This window comes from Rhyacophila brunnea, unplaced genomic scaffold (assembly GCF_057557595.1).
Source record: "Rhyacophila brunnea isolate RB1 unplaced genomic scaffold, BYU_Rbru_1.0 scaffold_267, whole genome shotgun sequence".
NCBI classification, from domain to species: Eukaryota; Metazoa; Arthropoda; class Insecta; order Trichoptera; family Rhyacophilidae; genus Rhyacophila; species Rhyacophila brunnea.
Genome location: NW_028232932.1, coordinates 46,842 through 69,290, shown reverse-complemented (window position 1 = coordinate 69,290; position 22,449 = coordinate 46,842). Strand labels below are relative to the sequence as shown.

Sequence of the window (22,449 nt, the reverse complement as noted above, 5' to 3'; positions counted from 1 at the left end):
GCTGATAATTATTTACTCTTTTTTGGGGCCTATTGGATAAAAATAAGTTTTTTACTTTTACTTTTTGACTACAAAGTGAATAAATTCCTAATATACTTGGTAATTTTATGAGTCAAGCCAGCGGTCATTGTTATATTCGTCATCATTGACACTATTAGTTTAATGTGGGTCTTGACCGCCTCCAGGTGATGTCTGCATTGCATACGGCCCCGAAGGCCCTCCTCAATATCTACCTTTCAAAGATACCCAGCCCAGTAGTCCGGTTTTTGTATAGCTTTATTTTTAAGTTATTTTTTTGTTTCTTTTTCTTGTCTGATGTTATTTTCAGAAGTGTTATATATGAGTACTGTCTTAATTTTTACGGATGTATTGTTTGTTGTTTCCAGAATGGGCTTTCGACGAAGAACGCGCCACAGCTCTTCTCCTGTCACCTTTGGAACGGTTCATCTGCGGCGGGGAGGAGCCGGAGCAGGCTCTGCAGCGGTTGGCGCAGTTGGACAAGCCGCCCTCCATATGCGGCCGAGTCTTCAAACTTGGAGAGCCCGCTTACAGCTGCAGAGAATGCGGTGAGACGCCCATAATATTTTATATTCAGATATTATTTAAGCAGACTGTTCAACTAGTTTGACTTTAACAAGAGGTAGCCTTATGAAATTTTAGTATTAAAACACTTGATGAGATTTTTAGTTTTATGAATATTTTGTTAATTGGTGAATTGCGGCTTATTGATAGTAGCTGTCTTTGTTTTCATTTTTCGATTTGACATATTCGAGATTATTTATTTAAATATTCTCCTAATATCTTGGCAATATCTGCACAATTTCTGCTGAATCCATGAACTTGCCTAATATGTAATAATAATAATAATTTATGGAATTGACTCTTTCGTGTTGAAATCAAAATTAACTGCCGATAAAAAAAAATGCTGATAGTAGTGAAGTTTGTTACAAGTTAAATGAATTTCAGTTAATTTAAACAGTAGACCAAGAGTCTTTTTTGTTAGCTTCATTTTCATATATTTGGGCCCTGGCTTATATATATTTTATATATTATATATTATTGTTTTGGGGCTGCTCCATCTGATGATTTTAATTCCAATACGTATTGTGTTTTATCATTTATTATATTGCGTTGTATCTGTTGTTTTTAGGTATGGACAACACGTGCGTACTCTGTGTGGACTGCTTTAAGAGATCTCCTCACCGTCACCACAAATACAAGATGGGCACTTCCAATGGTGGAGGTTGCTGCGATTGTGGCGACACTGAGGCCTGGAGAAGTGAACCATTTTGCGAATTGCATGTCGTACGTACTCCTCCTCCGTTCAGTCAATTATGTTTTTTTATAAAGATTGGTTGTTAGCTTAGCTATTCGCCCAACCTTTTGGATCCTTGCAGTGGATCAAACACACGTTGAAAAATTACCTATTGGATTGAATTTGTAACTCACGGCTTCAGAGACAGGGACGACTCGACCAACTGGACGACTATCGCTGTATTGAAATGAAAATTTATTTTACTCACTCTTTAGGAAACATAATGCTTCATTATTTGAATGAAGTAAAAATCATTAGTGATATTTTTTGATGTAGGTATGTAACCATTCCAAATTCAAAATGCAATTTTTTAATAGGTAGGTACAGACCTACAAACTTATCTAAAGAATGGGATGGGGTAGCCACTGTCGAAAACTACCCAATCAGGACTCGTAACTGGACAAAATCTGACATTCGAATGAAATTTTCAAAATGGTGTTTTATGGTAGTTCGTAGTTCCATTTTTGGCCATTCTACAGATAAGTTTGTAGGTCTGTTGTCATTTTATACAAAATTTAAAAAAAGAAACAAATGAATGTCGTAGATACTGTCACTTGCATACTATCTTGTATTTATTATTTGTTTATTACTCTTTCAGGTTGGTACACTGCCACAAGAAGAGCCCCAGGGGCTGCCTGAAGAGTTGAGCGCTAGAACTAAAGAGGTATTTTTGGCTGCACTCAGCTACTGTTATCAGCTACTCACTCTGGAACATTCACCGGGCCTCCCTAACGATCTCAGGTTTGGGACATGTATTTTTATGAAAATTACTAACTAGTTAGAATGTATAGCATGGGCTCCAAACCCATGGGTCACTACCCTCAGCGTCAGAGGGACTTTTCTATGGGGTTAAAATGGAGGTCAACTAAATTGTAAATAAAGATGACTATATGGATTCAATGTCAAAATTAATTCTTTACAACGTTTTTATTAGGTCGTATTCTTGTTTGTCCGGTGGTTGTTTATCCAGTACAAATCTTGCAATCGATTTTTAACTAACTTCCCGACTAGCTAGACATTTGAAACTTTTAGAATATATCAGAACACGATGCCAATGCATTCTTTTAATACTTTTAGCCATCTTTAAGTAGAATTGAATTCATTTTCAGTTAATTCTGTTTTGTATGAAAAGTTATTTCGACACCATTATTGGTTGCTAGGGGTCTGGGATCCTAGCAACTAAATTATTAATATATACGTGCGTTACTATGGAAATCAATATGAAATGTCAAAATAACATTTCAGTATTTCTATCAAGTACAATCTTTTTTGATCTAATCTTGAAGCTAGTCAAGTCAAGTTTATATGATTCAACAGAAAATTTAAAAACGTTGTATATAAAAAGTTCTTTTCATCTTAATTTTTATCTAATTATTCATACTACAATATGAACCGCTTTTGGACGGAATTCCATATTTAAATTTATTTGAATTGTGTATGTGGATTTATGTGAACTCAAATTTGGCAGCGGGTCGCACTTGTCTATTATCAAAAGGGATTGAGATTTGAGAAATATTGGGAACCCATGGCGCAGTGTCCCTTTTCTGTCACGCAGTAAAGAATGTCAATGTTTATCTACCTTTTTCTTAATTGAAACTAACTTGGCAACATAAATTTGTAGTACGTAATTGTATCATAATATTATGTAAAACATTTATCTAACCACATAATATTAATAAAACCACATTTGTTTTTTTTTTAAATATGAAATAATATTAATTGTCATTAATCCTGTCATTAGTAGTAAATTTTCATCTTATCCTTGTTCCGTAATTATTGTTTATCAATATTCAAATTAAAAATTCTATTGTAAATTTTATTATCATATTTAAAAAAATAAATATTGTCATAATACTGATGCAAACTAACAGCTGTTCCAAAAAAATGTATACACACTTTAATTGAAAATTAACCTTATTTTTCAATTGTATTTAGGTGCAACTTGCATCGTTATTATCTGTGTGTAATTCGAGTGCTTAAAGTCAGACAACGTTATCTACAAAAAAGTGTTTTTTTTTTTTTTTTGAGATAACGTTATTTTACATTTACGGCTAGATGATAGTCAAACAGCGTTATGTCAATCTTTTCTAATTTCTTATTAAATCGTCAGTAAAGTTTAATGCTAACTACATTAGTTACCCTTGTTTTCATATTTTTTTTAAACTATCCCTATAAATTTTAACATCATCATAAGCAAGATAAATGTACAATACACAATAAATTATAAAATATTAACATTAGGTTTTAAATAAACATTTCCCTTGTTAAGTTACAAGAATCTAAAATAACGATTTTTGGCTCTCCTGTAAAGTTGCACTTTTGTAGATAGTGTTGTTTGACACTAAGCCCTCGAATTATACCAATGTATTATTTGAATAATAATTGATACATATTATCTTTTCAAAAATGTCGATTAAAAATTACTCATAATAGTAATAAACATTATCATCATCAGTGGCTTAACAACCCATGGTCTCCTCTGACAACTTCCTCCACCTCCCCCTATCCTTGGTTAGTATCTTCCAGGTGTCTGCACCAGACGCCCTAGCATCTTTATTGACACTGTCCTACTGCAGTAATAAATACAGTGAAACCTCGATTTTACATTTAGGAATTGGTTTGGAGCATATGATGTTAATGTTTCTTTTGGAGAATGTTCCTTTTCTCGTGAACCAACAATGTTTTTTTTTACTGACTGTGACATTAGATATTTGGACAAAAAAACAATAAAAAAATATGCAATCGCATTGTGTAACATTGGTCTCGGGCAATACAGACATGTCTATAAATATAATTGCACACATGCATCCGGAATTCATTTCAATGCATTGAATTGAATGTGTTCAAATACAAATAAATTGGATTTTGAATATTTCAAACGTAAATTGCGAGAAATAAGGAATTTTATGTAGGTACTAAAATAAAACAGGACTGCAGGAACTACATGCAAGTATACAGTGGGAAAACGTGGATTCCGGGCATGTGAAATATGTAACGACTGCAAGTCCACCATGGCTGAGCGGCTTACGCATCGTCTTATAATGTCGTGGGTCCCAAGTTCAAATGCAGGGTCTGGCAAATACACATATTGGTGTCAGTATGGACCCAATAGGTTGAGCGAGTGGCTAACATCCTTTTCTCATAAAGAAAAAACAAAAATCTGTTGATACAAATCTCCACTCTGCGGAGGCCCATATGATCTTAGGATCGGACATAATTACCAACATAATTATTAATTAAATAAATTGTATACACCGTGTGTGAGTATTTTCTGTCAAAGAGTAATGACGCATTTGTGTTTTATATCAGAAAGAAATGACCCCATGCATACGTATACGTAAATTATCTTTTTATTCTTTTTTTATATTCTGCTGCCCTATTTTAGAGGTGACTTATTTTTCTCTCAGGAAGCATGTAATCACTCGGTGGACATGTGATCATCACTTTCTCTCACATGTGCTAATAGCTAATAATAATACTTACTCTATAGTTACTAATAGTAGGTAAACGATAATAAAAAATAAATATGCATAACTTACTGTCTATTTACATGAAATGCAATCTCAGTTGACCGACATTGTTATCCTTTAAGTATGTCTAGAATTACTGGTAACTAGGTCATTGTAGAAAATGTTGATTACAACAGAAGTTAATTATTTTTAATTGTTTTATACTAGATAATAAAGAAAAATCTTGTTTATATTTACAGATTAAAAGACAATGAACAGGATCCATTGAGAATTTTAGACCAGCCTGATAGTTACTGCACTGTCCTATATAATGATGAAACACATACATTCGAACAGGTAGGTGACAAAAATAAATTAAAAACCTCGTTAAAACGAATTCCATGGGACCAAGAATCGAAAAAAAATTCGTTATTACGAAATATGAAATGTATGGGGAAAAATATTAAAATTTTGATTATCATTAATTTCGTTTCTGATCATAGATGTGCCTACTGAATTGGGTCATAAAATGTCAGGATTATTTGTATTACCTTCATAGTAATTTTTGATGTTTTAAGAAAAGTCTGTCACAATTATTTTCAATGACTGGCTCATGAAATAGTGTACTTTATTACGATTTATTGAATATTTTTATGTGCCAGGACTCTGAAATCATTTCGAATTAAAAGTATGGGTTTATATGAAAATAATGTTCAAGGGACTTTTTTTAGGGAAAATTTCGAATTACGGCGAATTTTGAATTATCAGTATTCTTGCTAACGAGGATTTACTGTCATCATATTCATAAAACAATTTTGCGCGATGTGTGAATTGTGTGATTACATAAAATAAGCGTAACAATGTTACATTGCCAAATATCGGCTTACTTTTGTTTCATTGATACATACTTGTAATTTTTTTATTTGTGAGTGAGAGAGAATGATTGTACGCATGTGATTCCATTCATGGCGATTTGTGGAATGTGGCCTGAATCAAAACAAGTGTTGGACAAAATAATATTAAACATTGATTTCAATATAACGAATTCGCACTCTTCGGGGTATGATGAATGAGGGTTATATGTACTTTTAAATTTTATATTTGTTTTAGGTTATAGCAACGCTGACACGCGTCATAAAGTGTACTCAACGCGACGCAGTGGAATATGTGACGAATATAGACAGGGAGGGACGCGCCGTTGTAAAATGCTCCACCTTCCAACACTGCAATGAACTGAAAACAGAAATAGAAAAGTAATTACATATATACATTCTTTATTTTATGTAAAATTCACTATTCTATGCTTGGCGGTGACAAACTTTTGACATGTACAGACGAAATGAATATTAGTAGCACGATTTAGATTTTTTTCAAGTGCCATAGATATGCATCGTGACCATGATTAGCCCTGTAAACAATAAAAGAGGAAGAACATCATAATATGTTGAAAATCGTTGAGTCTATATTTTGTAGTTCTTTTATAGCAGGCAATTTGAGCTGTAAAATCAGATTGCATTATTCTTTCTCCATATTTTCATATCCAATACCAAAACATATAAATTTGAAGCAATTGCGTTTCAATAGTGTCCTGTGTCGATATCAATCGGACGATATAATAGACAAATAATCGGGGATTGCTAAACATTACCATTGAGACTATTCGTAACAAAAGTTACGATCTCTTCACTATTCATAAATTAAGAGACCTTCACAGAAAAGTTTCCCTCAATATTGTAATTTTATTTTCGCTAACGAGCCGCAGTTTGCCGTCGTCTCTTTAACACTATCGGTAAATTTATGACTCGGTGCCTAACATTCTAATATTATAGTTTGTATTCTTTCAGATTCACAGCCCGACATGGGAACAGAAGTTTAAAAGTCCTAGTGGTACATACGCATGTCGTTGCGCATCAAATTTTTGCTATGAAACTACTTCAATGGTGAGTTCAAAGCAATGTAATATCTGTTAACTTTTTAAACCTGAATTTTTGTAGGAAATAAAAATGCCTTTCTGTTTTTTAAATTGTATGTATTTCTACCAAATTGAGCCGTCTACATCTTTCTGATGATAGATTTTAGTAATTTTTGGAAAAGTTTACTAAATATTATAATAATTGAGTTTTAAATTTACAATTCAATTCGTATTAAAATCATATGGAATACCCGCAATCCTAACCCTGATATAAGGTAGATTTTTAATCTTTGCTTTATAAAGCAATTTGTATTATTTTCTTTAGCGTGTCAAAGATAATTTTTCAGTACATATTTTGTGTTTAATTGCATGTCTCATAATTTCATGATTAGATAATGTCTAATACCTATCACAGTCCCAAGTTGAAGGTTTTTAAATATTAACTCCCAATTGAATAAATAGGATAAATCTTCAAGTTAGACTTATCTTCACGAGAATGCGGTACTTTTGACGTTTACGCAAGCGACACGAGAATGTATAATCACAATAATTTTATTATTCAATTTCCTAGGATGCAATCGTTTGTAGCGAATGCGGAAGGATTCCGAAAGGTTCTGAGCGCTGCCGCCCTTTTCAACCGACCCAAAGAGATGACGGTGGCGGAAGGAGTACTCCTCAGAGATTGCCAGATGTGGAAAGCGGCGCGTGCCGCCTGGCATCGACTGCTCATCGCCGGGATGCTCATGGACTATGACACCAAGAAATCGCTCTCTACTGTTTTCACCAAGCATTATGGTATGGGAAATAGTTTGAAAAGAAATATCTAGTACCTACTCGCTCATTGAGAAACTGCAACATTGTTCCTGGCCAAACAATGCCTATAATAATTATTCCGAAATCTCTGGGATAGTACACGAATTTCTCATTTAAACGCCACTTTGTTGATTTTTTAACACTTTCACATCGATTTATGCACTCCTGAATATACCTAAAGAAACTGACATTTTCAGAGATATATCATTTTAATAATTGTTATACATTTCATTGGATTTTTTTGACATTGCCTTGTCACAATATATTATTACGTCACTTATAATATTCAATTTACTTTTATCTTTTCACAACTTTCGATTTCGAGTTTATTTTAATCTAATATGGCCACATTTGGCGTTCAACGATTATTATAGGATGGAAAAGTTTAAAACCTTATATAAAACACTTGTATGCCACCAAACCAAACCAAAACAATGAATGTTTTATTTCTCAGGTACAATAATGAAGGAGTTTATAAACGACGACCATGACCATGCGTTCTCGGTTTCTTCTCTATCGGTGCAAATCTACACGGTGCCCACTCTGGCTCATCATCTCATCGCGCACGAAGACGCTTTGTACTTTTTACTCAACACATTCCTCTCAGAGTGCACCAGGAAATGTAACAAGCAAGGTGAGAGAGAATCCTTCATTTGTTCATTTTGTTATTTTAGCATATTAGTTCCGCTTCAGGGTTTTTGACAATAATAGATCCTTGAAGATAATAATATTGTATATATTATGTAATATTTATATTCAAATTTATATTATGTCATTGTTTTAAAAGGTTTAGGTAATAAATACTTTATAATAATTAATATTCATTCTTTGACGAAATCATTTATTGAACATACAAATTTTTCAAAAAAACACTTCTGAGAAAATACATTATAACCAATAGAAAAATCTTTTTGGAAAAAGTAAGACACACCCCACCCCGCAGGAATCGAACCTGCATCTCTCGGGTTTCGCGCCCATGCACATAGACCACTATGCTAAAGTTAACTAACGGTTCTTGTAGTACTCTCTATAATAGAGCTACTATTGGCTATTGGCTTTTGTATTTGTATTTTAATACAAATAGTATTTACATATGTATTATGTACATTTTTTTAGATGGCTTTTCAATTTTTGAAATTAGAACGTTTCGTATGTCATATTATCGCACCGTGAGTGTAAAACCAAGGCATCTGCATATTTTTCAATTTTGAGATTAAATGCAAAACAACTGCAAAAATCGTGAACTTGATAATGTAAAAGTGAAGTAACTGAAAGAACATGCAATGTAATATAGATATAAACCAAATATTATGGTTTTTTTTTAGAAACTCTATTTCTCCTAACAAAACGAAGACTTCAAACCCTAATATATCCTAAATATGCCTTTCAGATGCCTTGGTTTTACACTCATGGTGCGTTATGTTCATTATAGTATAATGTTAAAAGAATATAATTTTTCCTATAGCTACAAGTCAAGTCATAATAATATGACATCACTTTAGTATGTAATAGTCAAAGCGTTTTACCTGGATAGTTTATTATCACGGTTATCATATTGAATCCAGATGCTATCCATTTGTTTGTACAACATACAATTTGTTTGATCGACAGAAAAATTGGAATTTGAACGCAACGTTTCAAACACGATGTTCAAACGGGCGCAATTCATACTTTACGACTTAAAGTATCTGCTTAGCGCCAAGCCTGAAGTGTGGACGCCAGCCCTGAGGCAAGGATTCCTCCAGGGTCTTCCCCTTATCCTCAATCTGCTGACAATGATGCAGGGCATGGATGCTGTGTCGAGACAGGTAGAAATTATGGTATAAACACTTTTCTATGATGAATATGCATCATCATAAGCGCTAGAGAGACCACAACAAGGTTAAACCATTCAGGAAGACCCGGATATCGCATAGCATGGTAATAGTGTATCGCGGCAGCAGCAAATTCAAAGGAATTATGAATTGCTGCCGGATCAAATTTAGTTACTAACATAGTATTGTTACTATGGTATTTATTTTTTTAAACCACACTGCATTGATTAGTGGTTATAAAATTTAGAACTAACAAAGCCTTTTCTAAAGACCTGTGGGTCTATTCTATTCAAAAGGCTGTTATTGATGGTAGTTTATAATATTTATGTATTGAGGTATTATAATTGTTACAATAAGTTAGCCATTTAATCTGTCAAAACTGTGTCGCTCTAAAAGTTAACACAGCCAAGAGAGGGGCTGTTAAAACATAGGAACTTTTGACAGTTTAGACCAGGGGAGGGCAAACTGCGGCCCGCCGGGTATTTTTTTGCGGCCCGCCATCATTAATTGTACTTCTGATTACGAATAACTTTTTTTATATTTTTTTAAAAAATATTGACAATAGATTAAAATTTGAAGAATTTGTTGTTTCGTTAATGTATTATCTCAGTATGTCTTCCTTGCGTCTCGTCTCACACTATGTAACCACTATTTTCTATGTTGAACATCGTGACACATTTAAATACTTTTAACTCTGCGTTGCAAGGAAAACAAATATATGCTCACAATATGGTGAAGAGTTTGAATGGATTTCAATTAAAACTCAAGTTGTTCCTTCGACAAATATCGAATAAGAACGTGGACCACTTTCCAACTTTGAAGTTGCTGAATATACCAGAATATAAATTTGAAGAATATGGTAAAATTATTAAAGCTCTGAATGACGATTTTTTACAAAGATTTGGTGACAAAAAGATTGAGACAAGTTTAGCAACAGTACGCGATCCATTTTCAATAGATATTGATAGTGTACTGACAGAGCTACAACTTGAGATTATTGGTCTGCAGTGTGACACTGATTTAAGAGAATTGCATCGTCGTGAAGATATATCCAAATTTTACAATGCCCTTAATTCAGACAAATTCGAACAACTTAAAGATTATGCAAGAAAAATGTTCGTTGTTTTTGGATCAACCTATATATGTGAACAAACATTTTCGATCATGAACCTCAATAAAAAAATTTTACGATCAAATATCTCCGATGCCCATTTACAAGCAGTTTTGAAAATATAAACCACAAAATTAACACCTGAATTTGAAAAATTGTACAACACTTTCATTCTTCTCATAAATTTTTTTGTGATGCTTATTTTTCGTGATAATAAATAGTGTATATCTAAAAATGGTATTTTACTTGCGGCCCGCCGCACATTTTGAATTTTTGAATTTGGCCCTCCATCCAAAAAGTTTGCCCGCCCCTGGTTTAGACGGTTAACTTATTGTAACAATTAACTGCCTCAATACATAAATATGATAAACCACCTTCGATAGCCGCCGTGTGTATAGAATAGACCTACTGATGCATATAATGTCGACATCATGAAAACCTAACCAATTAACCTTTTAGATGCACAACTGAATTTTTCATACATAATTTTGTGAAAATGTCTGAATTTTTTAAAATTTTTTGGCAAGCCGTAGAAAAAAAAAATAAGCAAGTGTATGTACAAATTTTTATCAATACGTACACTCTTTAAAATTCTTGCTCATAGCTTTCTAAAAGTCTACCATAAGAATGTTTAAATAAATGTAACAAATGTAAACTAAAGTAAGTTACTGAAAAGGTATTGGATGCAATTTCTGAAATACATGTTAATTATTAATGATCACTTTTTATAGTCGCATGCATATTGTTTTTGGCAATCAGTAAACTGCTTTATTTATTGTTCATTTATACAAAATCAATTTTACTACAATCCATTATCTATTTCATACAATAATCGAGATGTGACTAAATATTCCATTATATATATAGATATATATTATATCGTCTCTGTTCTGGCAGAACACACTAACTGGAGAATACTAGTTTTGAGTAATTTGACTTTGAAGTTGTTAAAATGTTTGAAATGGTCTATCATGTGAGTTTATTAAGTAATCGTAAAAAGGATGACTTTAAAATAAAGACTGTTTAGTTATTAAGAAGGTTTCCAGACGGCAAAGTTTGAAATAAGGAACATTGTGGTATAACTCAATATGTCATTTTTTCGAATTGGTGTCTTCTGCCAGAACAGTGACGATATATGTGTCCATATATTTTTTCAAGATTGTTACATATAGTTGGATGATAATGAAAGAATTAAGCAAAAAAATAATTATACAGTAGATTTGTGCTAAAACGTATAGGTTTTTTATCAAACTATTCTACAGGTTGGACAGCACATGGAATTTGAACCAGAATGGGAGTCGGCTTTTAACCTTCACATAAAGTTGGCGACAGTTGTCTCTCTTGCCCTGGAGTGGTGTGGAACTGACAAAGTAGTTTTGGTGAAAGCATACCGTGCCGTTCTCTCCAAACTTTTCAACAATCCACCTGCCACCAATTCAGCAATCAAACACGAAGTTAAAGGTAATTAGGCTTTCTTCGACAAAATATTTTTTTATTATCTTATATAAGTCTTTCGTATATTCAATATCATCATCCTATGATTGACCTATACAAACGAATGACCGAAATCTATGGGGTACATTAAAGTTTTATACTTTAATGCTCATATAGATACAGCCATATATTAAATGATTTTTTTAATGTGTAGATCGGTAAATTTATTACCTGGTTAATTTTAAAACATCAATTAAAATATTCAAAACTATGCAACTAATTATCATAATAATATGTTGTTATACTTTACCAATTTCATTTTACCAGATTACAATCACTAATCTTGTAAAATATAATTATTGGCAATTTATAGTAGGATAAAACAAAATTTAATTGCATGTATTCAAAAGTATTTTACTATCATTCACTGTGAATTTAATCATGAAAAATGCAAACATGATTATCGTAGATGTATTTTTTCCCCGGTAAATCAGGAGTCAGCGGTGGAAAAAATACAAATTATTTAGGTAAATGGAATATTACTTCTTCCCAGTCTTCATCAGGACCTTTTATGACTGAGGATTGTGACATGGATGATTTTGCTGTCGAATAGCCTTCTCCATGGCCCCCACAAAGGGGGGGTTGATAGGGCTCTAGCCTGGAGCCCGGGCTCAGGAAGGGCCCGGCATGGCGAGTCGGACATATAAGTGAGATAAACACATCACAAATTTGCTCTAATAGTAATAAAAGTCGCCTGTGGCGGCGCTATTTTACTTCAATGATATTAATATTTGGTTGTACGATGCAATTTTTAACTGTGTATCGATAGTCGACAACTCCATAATTTAAATACCAAAAATCACTAAATATACACATCAATTTTACCGAGTACACCATTTGGAAAATGCTACTGTATAGCGTCAAACTGCCATTATCCTTAGCGATAGGTAGAGGGGCCCGCCAAAGATCCTAGCTTGGGGGCCCGCGTCAGGATATGGGGGCCATGGCCTTCTCAATAGCCTAACGATTCTAATAATTATGGCCGTTAAGCCACGCACTTTCGATACCCACTTGTGGATGCGACAGTTCGCATAACTCATAGGTGAACACCCTTACACGTGCAGACCAAGTGTACTCAAAGTGTGATGTCTGGAGACGGGTAATGTACTTAGAAAGGTGCGGTATTCCGCGGTTGAAGCGATGAGAAGTTATAAGTAATAGGCGGGGTAAATGTGGAAGTCAGTGGCGCCTGTTAGATTTTGTTAACATTAAAAAATCAATAAAAAATAATATGGTTTATTTCAAAATGGACACCCCTCATACCATTTTTTCTGTGTGTGCGCCTGATGATCGTATTACTTATACTATGGTTTCAAGTCATTGTTTTCTAGTAGATTTTGTAATATTAAGCAGGAAAATGAACATGAGTCTGAAAGTTGTACCGCTAAATTATAGTAGTTTTAAGTTTATGAGTACCAACATAATATGTAATATTATTGAAACATGTTTTCCATAATGTATATCCATGATTATTCTTTAGAATTGGCTGACCACAGCGCGTCGTGCATTAACTACGACGTTTCTTCACAACCGGTCTCCATCCATCTGCCCCTCAGCAGGTTCCTGGCTGGACTTCATTTACATCTTAGCAAATTTGACCTGGCTTTCGACAGTCCCGAATTACACATCGAGCAGAGGCCTACTCTTGAGCAAATTATAGGTACGCTTCAATTCTTAGATCCATCATAATATCTATACAAAATATATCCAAATATAATTGCTAGAGATAATTTTTGATTTAAAAAATAACAAATTGCAGCATTAAAAATAACAGCAACAGTTCCACAATAAATGAAGATTTTCGATTGCATATTTCGTTCAAATTATTACCATTTATTGCTATATGCAACAATCATCATTCGGTTCACCACATTGCATTCAAAGTATGAGCAATGAAGTTTACAATTTCGTGTCAGAGCCTGGCCATTAGTGGGCTTTGGGCCAAACTCTTTGCATATTACATTGAGTTTGGTTTAAGGTCTCTAAAGTAAACAATTAGAAGTCAAGAACATATTTGGATGTAGTTCACAGATGTATGCGGCAATTTTTCATCTTGATTATAAAATTTTTCATTAATCTAGTCTAGTGGATAGAATCCATTTATTATTTAGAGACAAATAACTATAACTTGAGGTGTGGCGGTGGCGGTTTGTTGCACTAATATCTAGCAATATACAGTCAATACTCATATTGTGACACTAGTGTAACGCCGTGTCTCAAGTTATAATTGTCACGTTATAATTGAATTGGTATTCTTTTTCAGAGCCTGTCCTTCGTACCCAAGCAATGATAGCGCAAGTTCACGCTGGAATGTGGCGCAGAAACGGCTACGCTCTCTTGAACCAGCTCTATTTCTATCACAATGTAAAATGCCGATCTGAAATGCTCGACCGGGACATTGTCTTACTTCAAGTCGGTGCCTCGCTCATCGAAAGTAATGAATTCCTTATTCACCTGCTCAACAAGTTCAACCTGACGTATTGGGCTCAAGCCGACTTTGAATTAGAAAGCCTCAGATCACCGGAAGAGGATTCCATGCGACAGACGATAAACCTTGTTGAAGAATTCTTGGGACTTCTCATCACAGGTGAGCGTACTACATGCCTATCATTTTTAATATTGTAAATGATAATTATCAACACTGTCATCCCAGGATAATAAAGGCGACATAGACAGTTGGTTAAAACTTCACATGTAGCATCACTCAGACATGTTAGTTTCGTTGATGAATCACTTGGTTATAAAATGACAATACATACATTAATGGTGTGATGTTACTTGATCATGACTACTAAGTAAAAATATATTTCCATGAACAGACATCATAGTTTAGTATGGCACACGGTTCAAAACCACATGTGGTTTCAGTCTATGGATGGCCTCTACATCTGAGTGTGTCTGTACACAACCTTCTGTACATGGACAATGTAATAGTTTCATATAGCCTTTCATTAGTTGTCATTATCATATTAACAAGAGGAATTTCGATATTGTTGACTTTTTCATTTATATAACATCTGGTTAATGTACATTTATGTAGCAGAATAAGCTGTCTGGAATTACAATCCGTGGCCAAAATAATAATATGGTCCCAAATACACCGGATGGGTTAAATATGTACCTATTTATATTTGTGTTTTTTCGTTATTACAGTGATAAGTGAGCGTTACGTACCGGGAGTTGGCGAATGCACTGTGGAAGAGAGGACCAAGAAAGAGATAATTCAGCAGCTGTGCGCCAGACCTCTCAGTCATTCGGAACTCAATCGAACTTTGCCTGAAGACCAACTGCATGAGACCGGCATGGAGAATGTTATAGAGGAGGTTGGCATTATAATATTTAATGAACATTTTAATTATATATATATATTTTGTTGTGAAACTAGGACAAATTGGTACATTATTAAATTCATGAAGTAATGCGTAGTATGTGATTTGAAGTATGAGCTATATATTAGATGGTTTTTTTTTTTGTGTAGGTAGCGGAGTTCAAAAAGCCAATCGCAGGACAGGGTCGCGGGGTCTACTCTCTGAAGCCGCATCTCTACTCTGAGTACAATGTCTTCTTCTATCACTACACGCGTGAAGATCTTTCCAAGAGCGAAGAGGAACAGACTAAAAGGCGAAAAGCTGCAGGTTAATAAGCCGATTTTTTAATTTTGAAATGATTGTGTTCTGTAGATATTACCTGTCTGTCTCATCCTTGGATACCCAGGATTTAAGCCACTGAAGAGTTTTGATTATTTGATTGAATTAAGAGCCTATGTGCTGTGCAAAGGTTGAAAATGAAGAATTTGGGTTATCGGGGAACTTCATCTGAATAATCTGTAGACTTTGTAAGAAAAATGTATGAGTCGTACAGTATCAAAGGTAGATCTGTGCGTTATTCATCATTTCGAGAAAATGACGAAAAACATTATGTTGGGATTTTTAGTGTTATAATAGCATGAAACATGTTTCTACATTTAGAAATTAGAAATTCAATTCAAATTCAACAGTTCTACTTTTGTTTCCAAAGTATTGAACAGTTCTAATTCTGATACCAAGCCCTATTTTCCATCACAATTTTATACCACACAGATATGATTTTGATTCGAATATTATATTGCTAGTCGTACATTATGGTCAGAAGAATAATTTGGCATACTTAGTTAAATTTCGATATATTTGCGACAGTTCTACTTTTGATACTATACGACTCGTATGTAGTTTTGTTTGTAGTATTGTAGTGCTCTGTCTTTTCTCCAGTGCTTCGAACCGCTATTTTTTTCGGTTTAACTCCGAGTGATTAATTTTTAAATGTTTCCTAGACCCAAGACGTAAGACGTGTTGCGCATATGATAACACATGACAACTAAAGTGAGGAGCATGATCAAGTTATGTTTGAATGTATACCGAATCAAAAAATCTGATATATTTTTTTTCTGTTCGATTCCTGTTTTCGTTCTTACAAAAATAACAGTTTTTCCAGTTTTCGGCTCAGTTCTGGTTCAAAGCCATGCTTTTCTCATCTTAGAAATCAACATTTTATGATGGCATAAAAATATATATTAGTACCATAAAAGAGTATCATCACTATTATCTCCCGCATCTATCAAAAACCTCAAGCATTTCAACAAAATCTTAGATTCACTCAACAGTCAATTGCATTAATTATTAAATATTCAGCTTTTGCCAAGATAAACTCTGAAATTTTCATTTGTTACGAACGGATGTTATTGTGTTATTAATTACTACATACGTGACGCAAAATACAAAATATATTTATTCGACTTGCACAGGAAATTTTGTAAAGCTCTATGGTCTATATATTTATAATTTTTTCAGGTGAATTGGAGTGTTGCCCGCCTCCTGAGCTTCCCAAGCTCACTCCTTCATTCTCAATGCTCGCCGACCTTCTGCAGTGCGATGTGATGCTGCACATCATGAAGACCGTTCTCTACAGAAGTGTAGACCTGCATGCTAGATCTTTCAGTGAAATGCAACTTCATAAGGTTAATCATATTGTATCTTATTAATTTAGTGTTAAGGTTGGCTTACACATCCAGCACCAAAAAATCATCATAGGATGAGATATTCTTGTGATCAAAACTCAGTGTGGTGCAGTGCGTGTGGGCCAAAGATGTTAAAAAAATCCTTTAGAGATTTAGTGTAATTGAATGGAAGCAGCCATTTTGTTTTCGGGGCTGCCAATAGAAGTAGAAAAATAATGAACATGTTACCAAAACAACCACGCTTATACAATTGTTTGATTCGAAAATCAAACTGTCTTAAAAATTCCTAATACGAAATGCATATAAGACTATCACTAGAGTCCAAATTTTTTGGTCTGGGCTGACTTTTAATGCTGACACATCCGTAGGTGAACATACCAACCAGTGGTTGCAACTGCAAGCCAGGTGTTCGCCGCTACCATCGCATCGAGGTGTATCTGGGAATGAGGTTTGTATGCAGGACAAAGTTGGTCAGCGGTAGAAGCAATGAGGCACATTTTCAAATGACTAAGTATATAAGACAAAGAATGGAATGTTAAAGAGTGTATTTTAATTTGTTATGTCGATATTATGCAGGTTCTTCATCTGATTGGCATGGCATTGCAAGAGCAGGCGTCGGGTCGGTATCCATTCCTGGTGTTCACGGAGCGATGTGAACGACAGCACACCACGCTGGCCAACCTCCTCAGTGTTCTTCAAACCAGCGCTAGAGTTGAGGCTCATAAAGACCTTATCACTTGGACACTTAACAAATTCAAGTAAGTGTGCATATTATATTGTAGAGATATTCAAAATCTTGCTTCGAATTGCTAATGTTCTGAAATGTTCAATTATTATTTTTTGTATTTGGGTGATTGGTGTGGTTGGTGTGGTCAATTGAATTGATATTGTCAGTTTAATTAACATCACCACCCAAGCTCGTGAAGAAGTTAAGATAAATAAATGTAAGGACATGTTTTGATAAACAAATCCTTATTACCCTAATTTTATTCCACCCCCTCGATCATGTTCTCCACTCTCTTTTAAAACTTATTTAATATAAACCTCAGTTAACATATTATTGCATTAGAGATTTTAACTTGTGTACTGTTTTAAACTAAAGCTATAAAATAAATCATAATTTTAAGGTAGTTAGAAAGAACTAGAATTAATGTACATATTATGTACATAAATTGCTTTTATCATAAATTTATTTTGTAACATTTCTTTTTTATAGAGCTGTTGAAGCGGCCACAAAGGAAGCCAGCGGCAATATGGATACGAGCACGACTAAAGCAGCGGGTAACGAGTCGCCAATCGTCACAAAGAATGTTGCCGATCCCAGTACTGCAACAGCTCAAGGTGACAATTTCAATTACTATCATGTGTCTCTAACCCTTTCCTATTTCAACCGTGCACGAGGAAACTACAGTCTTCAATTGAATTAAAAGTTTTACATTGTAGATAAGCTGTCAAGTGGCAATACTAGGGGATTATGGTTATTGATAAATCAACGCTTCTGTATCATTGCATGTAGTGGTCAAACTATATTGATGAAGCATTCCAATTTGTTACCGTTTACGGCAATTGAAGCATTCATATGGCACTATGTAACGAAATTTATCGAAATATCTGCATTTAAAGCCAGCAGAAAATGCACAATACCGTGTAACGAAAATAGAAATTGTCTTTAAAATGATGACTTCATGCGATCATCGCACAAGCGAAAAAACCACTGCGAATAAACATCCCACGAGTTAATTTTTAATGTGATGTAAAACTTCACCAAACGAATACTGTTATGTTTAACGAGCGGAGTGAAGTTCTATACCTGCATAATTCCCAAGTCTAAACCTTTATTTTGATATCGAGAAATTATTATAAAATTACTCATTTATGTTTGTGTATTACTGGAAATAAATAAATTGTTTATATATTTCAGAGTTGGACAAAGAATGGAGAGCCAAGATGGCTGCAAAACGTCGAGCAAAGATAATGGCCCAGATGCAAGCGCAGCAAAATAATTTTATGAAAGAAAATGCTAAACTATTTGAAGATACCGACACAGGTCAGTATTGCTTTTTACTTTTTGCTTTTTGGCAAATGGCTCATTTATGTAAACCTAAATTGGGTATGTTTCACAGAATTATTTGTCGTTATAGGTAGCACATCGACATCATTCTCAAAATCTTTGACGGAAGAGTCAGAAACCAAATTGGAAGGTTCTAATATGGATATCGGCAGTAGCGAGACAGAGCAATACGTCGCTCTGGGGCCAGTGGCATGGCGCAACCGGGCGAGAGCCGCCCCGCCCGCGGTACCCACCCACACCTGCATCCTTTGCCAAGAAGATACTTTGGTCCAGCTCAATGGACCTCCTCTTGTCCTGGCCGGATTTATTCAGCAGTCTACTGTGCTGCTACGGAATAGGTGACGTGACAAATACTTTATACCTCTGCTAACAAGTAACAAGTTTGAACCCACCTGCTAATATTCATTAAATAAGTAGCATACTGCTATATTATCTTCTTTTTCACTCTTGAAACTATGGCAAGGCTGGCCGACATGCATTTTCCCAGAGGTTAACGCCATGTGGAGAAGAATGATTGGTCTGTTAATCTATTTAATAAATAATGTTTGAAAGTTGGGATCATGTTAATGACAATCATAATGGGCTAAAAGTGAAAACATTTAACTTGTTCAACATATCTGTATTTTTGTAACTTGATTTTATGGTTTACTATTTTAAATTGTAAGATGAAATGTCTATGACCTCACAAGAATTACATTTTTGAAGTATTTAAACATGGACTCACTGAATAGAAGACTGTACTTTGCAAATGCTCGGTTGCAAGAGAAAATCGTTCCCTGACAACCAGGTCAATAGAAACATGCCATATCGTCAGTCTATCTTGTCAACCTCATAAATTAAAAACAACTTTTATTTTCATTTGAAATAGAAGTTCGAAATTTAAGATATGAAAAAAAAGTACAAATTAAACAAATTACAGGAGGACCTCGACTTTCGCACATAATTGGTTCCTGAAAAGGTGTGCGAATGTTGAATGTTCGAAAGTAGAGGGAAGTAAAAAAAAATAAATTGTGTGTATTTTGAAATATTTATTTATCAAGTAAATATAAGATGTTTAAAAGACATGTTTAAGTGGGGTTTGCGGGTGTTTCCCTTAAAAAGTTATCAAGAGTTAACTCTTTGCCACTCTTCTTTTTCTTATTTTAAATAAAATATTTTAAATGGTAAATCATTAACTTTACAATATTGCTTAACTGCTGGCACGAAATGTAAAGTGAACCAATCTTTTAATATTAACGCAGTAAACCCAGGCTTTTTTATTTGATTACTGTAAGCAATTCTTTATCCTTCCCTTTCAATACTCTGGGATTTTCTGATTGATAAATTAACATTGGCATCAATTTTAAATCACCAGCCAAGTTTCCACCAAGAAGCAATGTCAATCGGTTTTTAGAAGGTTTATGCCCTGGGGCAACTGATTCTTCCTTAGATAAGAATGTACGACTAGGCATTTTTTTCCAAAATAAACCTGTGTCATCTACATTAAATATTTGGCTAGAGGAATATTCTCCATCTTCAATAATTTTGGATAATGAGGAAATAAATTCTTTTGCAGCATCTTTATCCGCATCAGCCGATTTTCCAGTGAATTTAATATAAACCAACTGTTACTTGCTTGAAAAATCGTGTTAGAATCTTCTTTTTTTAGCCTTCCAATCTTTGTACAAACTAAGAGCCTTCGCTTGAATAATTGAAATATTCAGAGGGACATCTTTTTGATGTTGGTCGTCGATCCATGATGACAAATATTTTTCCATTTCATCCACAACTATGCCGTGTCCTTTAGAAACAACCTTTAAAGATAATATATTTCCACAATTTTGAACGTATTCCTTAATTTTATTTTTATTTTTCAAAATTGAACATATAGTAGTAGACCTGTTTGTATCATACGAACGTCCGATTGAAGCAAAAGATTCACCGCAATCAGAACGTCATGTGAACTTTATAAGTCCTTGATTTCTTTTTGTTCGTATCAACACTGCAGTTTTTCCGTTTCTCACTCATGTTTATAAATTTTTAGGGTGAAATATTTCAAATGAAGAAAATTAGCAAAACGCACAACATGACACGCCCGCACGCGCTTCTGCGCAAGCCACCTATCCTAGCTAACTCACAAGCAAAGTGACGGGTGCGAGCAGGATGCAAGTGACGCAAGAAATGCACTTGCTTGTGAGCGAGCGAGAAGGGGATATCTTAACCCCACGGCCAGCGCGACGTTTTAAAAAAACGTTTTTTTTTTAAATGTGCGAGATAGCGAATTGTGCGAAAGTCGAACGTTCGTAAGTCGAGGTCCGCCTGTATTTACAATTTCTGGTATTTATTTACGAGGTTTGCAAATTTTTCCATTGTATCTATTATGAGGTATATCTGGATTGATTTTTGAAATGGTCAGACATGTTATGGGTGTAAGAATGTTAGACAGAGATGGATAATTTGATAATATAATATACTCAAACTTTTTTCTGACGTAATGGTAGAATGTTGTCAGATTCTTGTGGCAATACGGGTGACTTATTCAGGTATCGTTATGGAGGGATGATAGGGTGTGGAGATAAAGTCATAGTTGCTTGGAAGTTTCGAGGAGAGAGTTTATTTATCGATACAAGAATAAATAAATACAATGATAAAGGTGACAGAATGTTATTATCGCGGGTACGGATGTACTGATAAGATTGACTATATTATTGAACTGACTTGACGATGTACTGAGATGATTATATAACCGAGAGACTCGGAACTAGTGCTAGTAGTGAATTTTGCTATATTTATATAAAAGCATTCAATACCTTACACGACCCACCGTTTATCTAGGTTAATATTGAGAAACCCGTTGACCGCAATGTTAAATGACTGCGAGGTGTTTTGATGAGCAAGCATGAGATAAGCGATTGCTATATCATTGCCTGTAATAAAAAATTCTGATGGTAGATGAAGCAATTGATAGTTAAATGACTTTTAAATTAACTATTTCATTTATTCAACGAATAATCCACAGGATTTAACACTCCCGTTGCCATGAAGAACTCGCACTTTATTTAGGCCCTTAAATCATGGATACCCCATTTATTATTATATACAAAAAAATCTACTTTTAGCTATTTGTAGATAAAATGCTTATGCGTAAAAATAAAAATGCACAAGTAGTTTAATTGAATGTTTTCTATATAAAATTAATCATTTTCCAAAGTCTGATCGATATTTTGATAAGACAGTGATAGGGCTATGTAAAAAGATATACGTTAGAGAAACCCACATAATAATTTTGTAAAGTGAGACACTATTATAAAATGTTATTTGTTAGAACAGCGAGACCAATTTATGTGTTTGTTCAATTTAATTATATGACTGATGGCTCGTATAAATCCTCCCATAATATAACGAACCTTGAAATTTAAAATGTTCCGTGCATCTGACGATAAATGCCAAACTAACCCTTAATGTAATGTTATTAGTGTTTATTTTATCATGTTAACT

General features: G+C 34.2%; 1 protein-coding gene across 1 annotated transcript in view; it reads left to right on the top strand.

Moving 5' to 3' along the window:
* Positions 1-386: 386 nt before the first annotated feature.
* LOC147068709 (E3 ubiquitin-protein ligase UBR1-like) overlaps positions 387-22,449 on the top strand; it is a gene marked incomplete at its 5' end in the record, with an annotated part of 38,731 nt that continues 16,668 nt past the window's right edge. The window contains 19 exons of the mRNA XM_085951877.1: positions 387-566; positions 1,151-1,305; positions 1,914-2,056; positions 5,025-5,121; positions 5,875-6,017; positions 6,609-6,704; positions 7,248-7,471; positions 7,944-8,123; positions 9,101-9,297; positions 11,677-11,875; positions 13,389-13,568; positions 14,172-14,495; positions 15,062-15,231; positions 15,387-15,543; positions 16,735-16,901; positions 17,478-17,659; positions 18,118-18,242; positions 18,823-18,948; positions 19,043-19,310. Coding sequence (XP_085808003.1) covers positions 387-566; positions 1,151-1,305; positions 1,914-2,056; positions 5,025-5,121; positions 5,875-6,017; positions 6,609-6,704; positions 7,248-7,471; positions 7,944-8,123; positions 9,101-9,297; positions 11,677-11,875; positions 13,389-13,568; positions 14,172-14,495; positions 15,062-15,231; positions 15,387-15,543; positions 16,735-16,901; positions 17,478-17,659; positions 18,118-18,242; positions 18,823-18,948; positions 19,043-19,310 — 3,313 coding nt within the window. The remainder of the gene's footprint in view (positions 567-1,150; positions 1,306-1,913; positions 2,057-5,024; positions 5,122-5,874; positions 6,018-6,608; positions 6,705-7,247; positions 7,472-7,943; positions 8,124-9,100; positions 9,298-11,676; positions 11,876-13,388; positions 13,569-14,171; positions 14,496-15,061; positions 15,232-15,386; positions 15,544-16,734; positions 16,902-17,477; positions 17,660-18,117; positions 18,243-18,822; positions 18,949-19,042; positions 19,311-22,449) is intronic.